Source organism: Phaseolus vulgaris, chromosome 7 (assembly GCF_051622355.1).
Source record: "Phaseolus vulgaris cultivar YP4 chromosome 7, ASM5162235v1, whole genome shotgun sequence".
In the NCBI taxonomy this organism is placed as follows: domain Eukaryota; kingdom Viridiplantae; phylum Streptophyta; class Magnoliopsida; order Fabales; family Fabaceae; genus Phaseolus; species Phaseolus vulgaris.
The window spans coordinates 47,583,669-47,593,187 of NC_143504.1; the positions used below are offsets into that span (position 1 = coordinate 47,583,669).

The window sequence follows — 9,519 nt, forward strand, 5'->3', positions numbered from 1 at the left end:
GGACGCAACAAATAGAGTATCATTCTTTTGGTACATCATGGCTCTTAGAGATAACAAATAATGTTGGACATGTATGTTTTTGTGTCTAGGAAATGACAAAAAGAACATTCGGTACAAGGTTATAGTCATATTTACCAATTTATTTATCAAGAGAGAAAATAATTGTTGCTTCTTTTTGTTAAACAAATCCTAAACAATAATCATCCACTTTTTGAATTTTGAGAATTCATGAATGAACCTATTGACCATATCTAAACTTCCCCTATAAATACTTAGCATAGTTGCTTCACTCTTCACATATACCTCAAACAAATACCAAGTGTAGCTCTTGTGGAAAACTCACATGAGGATACAAGTGAGACCCCCTCTTTCCTCCTCTTTCATTCTAAGTTGCATTTTGGTTTCATATATGCAATTCTTTGCTGCATATACTTTTAGAGCTTATGCATGAAAAACCCTTGACAAATATTATAGAATTACATGTTGTGTGCATCTACCTTTATTTTCTACTCTTTTTCTAAGGGGTGTTTTGTTTTACAGGTAATTATATTGGTTTGTGCTCTTCTTTTGGTGACACTGCTAAGCTCAGAGGTAGCTGAGAGCAGAAAATCCAAAACTGGTAGCACTTCCTTCGAGTACAAAGCTATAAATTGCAGAGCTTATAGTGCTTCATTGACAGATTTTGGTGGTGTTGGAGATGGAAAGACATCAAATACAAAGGCCTTTAAGTCTGCAATCAGTCATCTGAGTGAGTATGCTTCTAAAGGGGGAGCCCAGCTCTATGTTCCTGCTGGAAAATGGCTTACTGGGAGTTTTAGTCTTTCCAGTCATTTCACTCTCTATCTCAACAAAGATGCTGTTCTCCTTGCTTCTCAGGTATCTCTCTCATTTTGTTCATTCTTTGATAACTAAGTAATCACAAATATGAGATTCATGACCTGGTCAACATTCAAGTTCTTGATTTGCAACCACTATAGTCCTGTTTCTCTTGCTGAGATCAGTTACACCGTTTAGTTTCAGTTAAAAATCAAATCCTCACAAATATTGTTTAGTATAAGATCCTTTTTAATAATTTCTTCGAATTTTCAATGTTTTTCTTAGTCTCCTTCTAAACCTTTTTACACAAAAAATCTTGTAATCTATACTTTCTATAAGTGCTTCTAATAACCTTCTATTCACATGTCCAGATAATGTTAACTGATTTTCTTACTAAACCACAAATGTCAATTTCTTTGTATGTTCTCAAGGTGTTATACTGTTCCTCTATAGTGGAAAAAATTATTCTACTGATTCTGGTATTTGAACTACTGTTTTTTCACCCAGTTGTCTTCATATGCCCTTTCTTGCACCATTCCTTGTGGCAGCATTTGGGGAAAACTATTTTCCAAATCTGACAAAATAAAAAACAACAATAAGTCAAGGAAGTGATGCTATTAAGCTTTCTTTGGGTGCATGGGAAAGTAAATTATGTGAGTGAACTTCATTGATGGAAAATTAGTAAAACTAGTTTGTTATTTATCGCTGTCATAGTGTCATGGACAAATGCCTTACTGATGAAATTGGACATATACCTTTTTAAAGGGATTCACTTGAGTTACAAATAAGGTAAAATGTTGGATAAATGAAATTCAAACGTGTGACAAGGTTCCTCACTTTTTACTGTTACTGGAAAACTATGCTATCAAAGCAATATTGTGAAGTAACTGGTGAAAGCAATTTACAAACTCCCAAACCTTTGATCAACTAAAAACTGTTCACAAACTCACTTGATGGCAAATCTGGTTCCATAGGAAAGGAACCTTTAATCCCCAAAATCACGTCAATTTTCATCCCTGCACTTTTGGTTATTCCTCCTATAAACTATCTCAGTGCCATAGTGTGGTCCAATACACTTTTTGTCTTTTTTTCATAGGGGAACAGTTCGTAGTGTGGCACATTTTTTAGCCCTTTCATGTGCAACACCACTAACCAAAGTTTTTCTTTGTATTAGTTATTGATCATTAATATAAATTGGTGTAGGATATTAGTGAGTGGCCTGTGATTGAACCACTCCCATCGTACGGTAGAGGAAGAGATGCAGCAGCAGGAAGGTACACCAGCCTCATATTTGGAACAAACCTCACTGATGTTATTGTCACAGGTATGCAAAAAGTTGCATGCATGAAACAATTATCGAAGTAGTAGTTAAGGGTTGGTGAACCATTTCAGAAAACATGTGTTAACCATCTAAACTTTGAATTCCAAGTTGCCAAAATTTCTTGCTCTGATTCAATGTATTCCCATTAGACTTTCTTCCCTTAAACATTTTAGATTAGTTAATTGTTTAATTTAATATTTATACTCAATGTATCTCTCAAGAGCTACTTTGAGTCAAATTAGACAGGTAGTTATTTTCAGAACAGGCTGGTTGATCATTTGTGACTATGATCATACTACAACCCTTTTTTGGTCCAATGAGATGATTTCTTAAATGCCAACAAAAGATTATATCAATTTCATGTTATTTAAAAAATTTCTGTAAGTTTAATGTTATTAAAATTGATGTCACTATTGGGGTGATAGGTGACAATGGCACCATAGATGGTCAAGGAGCATTTTGGTGGCAGAAATTTCACAAGAAACAGCTGAAGTACACTCGTCCATACTTGATTGAATTAATGTTCTCAGACAAGATTCAAATTTCCAATTTGACCCTCCTAAATTCTCCATCATGGAATGTTCATCCTGTTTATAGCAGGTAAGTTTGCCCTCTCATAAGCTCTTATTCAAGTTATAAATGCCTTCAAGATTACCCTAAGAAGCCTTTTTACATCTCTGAAATGTTGTTCCAATTTCAAGATTATAATAGTTTTTTCAACACTATGCAGCAATATTATTATTAAAGGTCTCACCATTATCGCTACTCTCCCATCTCCAAACACTGATGGCATCAACCCAGGTGAATATCTTAAGATTATTTGTGTGTTCCAGTGGAGAGAACATGCCAAGTAAAATAGTAAAAGGAACTGATGTTAACCATTTAATTTACGTAAATGTTAGTATTAATTTAGTGATTTATACATGATTGTATGATTATAAATAGTTTTTTTCACTCTCTCACCTAATATACAACTGACAACTTTTCTTGTATCTAATAAGTATTTTAAAAATTTAAAATATATAATAAAAATAAATTAAAAGAACATTAATTATTTTCATCATTAACAATAAATATTTTATTTAATTAGATAGAAATTAATTAGAGAAATGAAACTTTTAAAGTTGCGGAAAAAATTATGAAAAAGATGGTAAGTCAAAACTTTGAAATTTGCATCCTTTCTTCAGAAACGTCACTATATGGTAGGTCAAAATTTAAAAATTAAATTCAAAATTACTTTTTAAGATTATAGTAATCTTAAAAATGCAACTTATCCCGGGAGAATATCCTAAATTTAATATAGTTTATTGAGAGAAGACAAATTCTCCATATGCAATCAATAAATGGGTCTAGTTTGAACAAGTTTATTTGATTAAATTCCTTTTAAAAATAGGTATATTTTGAGAAAAAGTTCCTAGATATAATTAATTAATTAAATAGAAGGAAACTAAAAAGAATCAGATTTCAATAGTATTAAAACTAATTCTAAGAACAGTGAGTGTATTTTTCCTTGTTTTTGGCAATAGATTCTTGCACAAATACCAGAATTGAAGACTGCTACATAGTTTCTGGGGATGACTGTGTAGCAGTGAAAAGTGGGTGGGATGAGTATGGCATAAAGTTTGGATGGCCCACAAAACAACTAGTGATAAGACGGCTGACATGCATTTCCCCAGAAAGTGCAGCCATTGCCTTGGGGAGTGAGATGTCAGGTGGAATCCAGGATGTCAGAGCTGAGGACATCACAGCCATCCATACAGAATCAGGGGTCAGAATCAAGACTGCAGTAGGGAGAGGAGGGTATGTGAAGGACATATATGTAAAGGGAATGACCATGCACACCATGAAATGGGTTTTTTGGATGACTGGTAGCTATGGTTCCCATGCTGATAGCCACTATGATCCTAAAGCCTTGCCTGAGATCAAAGGCATCAACTACAGGGATGTGGTGGCTGACAATGTCACCATGGCTGCTAGGTTGGAAGGAATCTCCAATGACCCTTTTACTGGAATCTGCATTGCCAATGTGACCATTAACATGGCAGCCAAAGCCAAAAAACAGCCATGGACATGTACTGATATTGAAGGGATCACAAGTGGGGTGACTCCTAAGCCATGCAATTCTTTACCTGACCAAGGGCAGGATAACATCAAAGCATGTGATTTCCCTGCAGATAATCTACCAATTGATTCGTTGAAGCTTAAAAAGTGTGCTTACCGAATTAAACATGAATGACTACACTTGTGTTACAATGTTTTATAGTTATTTATTTAAGGCTAGTCTTTACCATCTTATCCACAATCCAGAAATCGTTACTCATGTAGAACAATGAATTATCTGTCAAATTATTGAAATGAAACAATTTTCTCTTTGCTACAAGCTTATGAAATGGCTTTAAGCTTATTCGAACCTAAATATTATGTTGTTACATGAATCAAACTGACTGTTAAGGTTTTGTTAAAAGGACCACTACACACGTATGACTTAAGAAATTTTAAAAATTATTTCGAATACTAACAAACCATTACATTTTATGTCATACAATGGGAATATGGGATAATGTCTAAATGAAAAGTTGTGTATTTTTACGGGTGTAAAGGATAGAAAGACTGGCAAGATAAAGGATAGAAAGTTCAGTGCACGGTCCTCGAGTCTAGTTGGAGCTTAAGGATAATCAGCTGAAAAACTGAGTATAACTGCACATCTTCTGATCCTTTCCTCGGTAAATCACAACAATATGATTATCTAAGAATCTGAGATGAGACTGAAATGAAAGAAACCTCACAACAACCTCAGATATGTCCAAAATGTTTCATGTTCTGTGGTGCTCTGCAACTTGCCAAAGTAGTGTCATAACGTATATTAGTTATCAGGTATTTCACTAAGCATATACAACATAAATACAAAATCTCAGTACTGGTGGAAGAGGATTGAACTTCACAGATTCTCTCTAGATGAGTTCCTTGATATCTTCTTCAGTGAATGACGGTTGCTCAAAGTCAAAACTGAAGGGTCTAGTGCAAACGGGTTCCTTATTGATGTCGTGGAGAGGTGCCATGTATGGGTGGCTCAATGCCTCATCGACTGAAAATAATTGAGAATAGGATACAATTAATAAAAATATAGACAAAAGAAAATCTCATTATTTATAGATATAAACACTCTCATTGTAAAATATTTGTACAAAGACATCTAATAAGAAATCACTATATTGCCACATCATCATTATCATCATTCTGGTATGTATGTTGTTAAGAAACAAGACAAGAAAATTTACATCTGTTGGTGCTAAAGTTCTCATAAACTGGTCTTTCACATCTGCCCCCATATCATTCCTATTCATATACTGCTCCAGGAACAATAAAAGTCACATTCATAAAACTGGGGAAAAAGTTTTGCAAGCCGAATACCTGTAATACGCCTGTTAGGATCAAAGATAAGCATCTTCTCTAGCAAACCAATCGCACCAGGAGACATGTTGGGAAATCTAGCAGAAAAGTTTTGCTTTGGATACTGGGGAAGCTGTTTTACATATCTACGAGCATTATCACTTCGTATAAATCCAAGGCTCGCATCATCGGGTGAACCAATCAGGTTGTTGAAAGAAATGAGAATTGTCATTGTAGTGTTAGTTCTAAATCAGAAAGAAATCTAAAAGGCATCAAAGAATGAAAATTTACATCCTACCAGGAAACCGTATAATCCGAATCTATTGATAAGCTAGAACAGAATGGGTCAATGACTATATAAGCATTCTTAATTTAATCAATTATCATTTCTTACATATATGATTCCTTAGGTTCTCAAAAGGAAAAAGGAAACCAAGGGTACAAAAGTAGTCATAGAGAGTACAATTCTTTAATGTTTTTCAATAAAAATATTATATGATCTACTCTACTAGTAAAACTACTGTAAAGGCAAGGACCACAAATACCTTGTCCATAAATAAAAACCTATAACATTTCAGAACTTCAAAACTGGTATACAATTTTTTAATTTTCCATTTCAACATGGTGATACAGGTCGTAAATCCAGAAGACATAAGCATAAAGATCCAAAATCTTATTAATGTGATGCATCTTTTTCATTTAGGAATAAGTGATATGAGTGAGGCACAGTTTTTGTTTTCATATTATTTTATTTCAAAATAAAATTCTTATGCCACCAGACCTGAAACCTTTGGCAGACACCATTAAAATATTCAACCCTTCAAAACTCAGTTGTTTTTTCCTTGAATTTTCCCCAAATCCTATCATACTAAACCAAAGAGATCAATTTGATAGAAATAAACAAAAGGTTCAAATTCATCAAAGTACCAACATCATTTCAGCAAAGCTTGACACCCAAAATTTACAATTGCATAAAGCTGTAGAAGTTGGAACTCTAATTTACAAGTAAATCCAACTTCCAGATCAGAAATACAAATAAATAAGAACATGACCAGTCTCAATACTGGGGAAAAAAGAAAGATCTTAAGAGTTACTGTAAGAAAATATAAAAACTATGCTACACTGCCAGAAGCTTTAAAGACCACACTAAGTCCAACCAGTGTAATAGATTATGTGGACCTCAAATAGGAGACCGACACCACCTAGTACACAGACTGAGCTTCATTTAGTCTTCCAAAGTTCCAGGCTCTTCAGGATGTTCATAAGTAAAATTATATTTTACCTATTGATTTGAAAAAGAAAACATCGAATGTCATTAACAAATATAATTCAAAGCAAGAAGATTAAAATTACTAAGAAAATTCTAGGGTAATTCAGCATATCAATGTAAATTGTAAAGCAAATTCGTATTAAAATATTTTCTCTAGTCTGTTGTAGAGGAGGTGAAGAACATTATACACATTCAGCTCAGATTTATTTTTACATTTTTCACATAACTGGAGAACAAAGTCTTGTCCACAAATATTAATACAGATGAAAATCAAAGCATAATCTTTCTAATGATTGAGTTTATTAATAACAATGTAATGAAGTCACAAATCAACACCAAAAAAGGTAGAAGACAATTTTCAGCAAAAGAATACCTCAGATAAAAGTTAATAATAGGTCTACGCTTTAGAGAGTGGCTACCATATAATGTTTATATGCAAAGTAAAAGAGAGTAATCAGGTAAGGTATTATCCATGCAAAATGTTATTGTTCAAATCCTGACCATAAGAAGATATGTATCATTGTAGAGGCACAAATTCATGTCCTGTGTCATGCAAATTCATTAGTTGGCTCGAGTTTAAAGCATACTAAAAGAAATTAACTTACGTCATTGACATGATATTGGAAGTAAACTTTGCAAAAAAATGTTTAAACAATGCAACAACACTATTGTAGCTGTCACAGCTCTAAACATTGAACTGCAAACAAAATACTAATTTAGTTTGACAGGAAAACCTAAAACTCGAGCCTATTAAACTAAGATGGAACCACTTGACACATGTGCAAGATAGCATACTCACGCCAGAGATTTATCTTCAGAATATCTACTAAGCACTTTATTATCTCCAGTTTGTGTAACTATACAACCAAAGGAGAGTAAGCTGTTGCTATAAAGTCTACAAACTACATAGATTAAAAATCATATGTTCAAACTAACTAATTAAAGTGCTAACCCAACAATGGTCATCAGTCAGTGGTTGATTGGAACGCATTATTTGATGGAGATCTGTGTCCATTAACTCGGAAACAAGGTATACATCATTGAAGTTTTCCTTATGTGGAGGTCGTATAATATCTCTAATGGACATACTCTGCATTGAAAAAATAATTGATAAGCAGTAATCTTAGCAAGTTGAATGCTACTGAAAATTTTAGAGTCAAAACTCAACGAGGAAAACCCAATCAAACACCTTTCATGAATCAAAGACATGTATAGCTAGAGAACTAGACAAGTATTTTCGACAACTAAGATCAAATGATTTTACAATAAACTGACTTCAATAAATGAAACCTTCATACTAAAGCTAATCACAATCCGCATTTAAGCCTACAAAAAACATTTGAATAAAATTATAGCAATGATGTCAAGAAAGTCCAACTCAAAAGTATGCTTTACCATAAATATTTATTTTATTCAAGAATATATCTGACTATGCTAAATTGAGATTGTAAGACTATAAAGATAGATAAATAGCACTAACTAGGTTGCTTAGTTTGTTAAATGTTGGGCCCAACAGATCACAAATCTACGCATAAGGTGGAAATATTATGTATAAGAAAAGCCATAGTGGTGCATCAGTGCATCACATCCCATGATGCTGCACTATGTCATTTCTTCTTGTTCAATATGCAACATAAATGCTACAGATCAAAGCTTTCACAGAAGCAACAGAAAATGGGGAAGAAAGAAAGTCACATGGACGAGAAAGTGAACTCCTAGTCAGACCCCAAATTTAATACACAATCCACAACATATACATTGTACTCCATGTAACTGAGTCTTAAAATACCAAGAACTATGACATTAGCAGCTCCAGTATGACATGAGTACCCATGGATACCAACAGAATGATCGTATCTCATTTTCTACTTTGACTCTAGCAAATCATAGTATCAATACAACTAATTAAACAACAGAAACAAAATCTGAAGAGATGAAAGTCTACACACTTGGCAAACATTTTAAAATCTACAAAAACAGTGTCTGAGAAGGAGTAACACACGATTCATCTCATGAATCCCATCAAGACAAGTCAAATTGGAAAGAAAAATAAAACTAAGAAAAATGTAAGAATTTGAGTGCAAAACCGGTCTCCTTCACCATCAAACTAAAACAACCAATCCAATCTTCATTCACTCACAACCAGATCAAACACAATAAAAGAATGACAAAATTCTAAAGCCAAAAAAGTTAATTACTTAATTCTTAACAGATGGGGCTTGATCAGTAACAAAAACTAGTCCTTGCTCCTGAAGTCAGCTAATCCAAGACCAGAATATGAAAGTACAGTATCATATCTCAAACCAAGAAAACCCCTTTACTCAAAAGCTAACAAACAACAAAACTATGTAATAAATTTAGCAAAAGAAAATACCTCCCAGAAAAAAAGACTTTTTGACTTACCAAACAAGAACCATAAGCACCTCTACCCACAGGGAGAATAGGAGGGACATACTTTCTGGAAACTTCGAAGAGGTTGCCATTGCCATAGATATTGTACTGAATGTAGCGTCCATCATGAGTTGGTAACCCTTTGATGTTGGTGTGGTCACCTGACTCAACAGCAGATATGTCTTGTAGCCGAACTGTTTTGAAAATGTGGTTTGATAATTAAAAATTGTTTTAGGTTTGATTATTTGTCTTTAATTTGTGATCGAAAAATGGATTGATAAATCACTATTGATACAATACAAGAGGAATAAAACTATAACATAACAGGATA

General features: G+C 33.6%; 1 protein-coding gene and 1 pseudogene across 1 annotated transcript; one reads left to right on the forward strand and one right to left on the reverse strand.

Moving 5' to 3' along the window:
- Nucleotides 1-4,517, forward strand: LOC137829623 (putative polygalacturonase). The gene is made up of 6 exons (XM_068636472.2): nt 1-355; nt 541-876; nt 2,020-2,140; nt 2,563-2,737; nt 2,868-2,938; nt 3,664-4,517. Exons 1-6 carry the CDS (start codon nt 344-346, stop codon nt 4,371-4,373), a joined length of 1,425 nt encoding a protein of 474 aa, XP_068492573.1. The 5' UTR covers nt 1-343; the 3' UTR covers nt 4,374-4,517.
- Nucleotides 4,518-5,088: 571 nt separating this feature from the next.
- On the reverse strand, nt 5,089-5,759 carry LOC137829625 (mitogen-activated protein kinase homolog MMK2 pseudogene; annotated as a pseudogene).
- Nucleotides 5,760-9,519: the final 3,760 nt, after the last annotated feature.

What these genes read in the sequence shown, in the direction of transcription:
- LOC137829623 (XM_068636472.2), top strand. An exon ending in CTGTTCTCCTTGCTTCTCAG is followed by an intron (nt 877 to 2,019) that starts GTATCTCTCTCA and finishes AAATTGGTGTAG; the next exon opens with GATATTAGTGAGTGGCCTGT. An exon ending in GTTCATCCTGTTTATAGCAG is followed by an intron (nt 2,738 to 2,867) that starts GTAAGTTTGCCC and finishes AACACTATGCAG; the next exon opens with CAATATTATTATTAAAGGTC.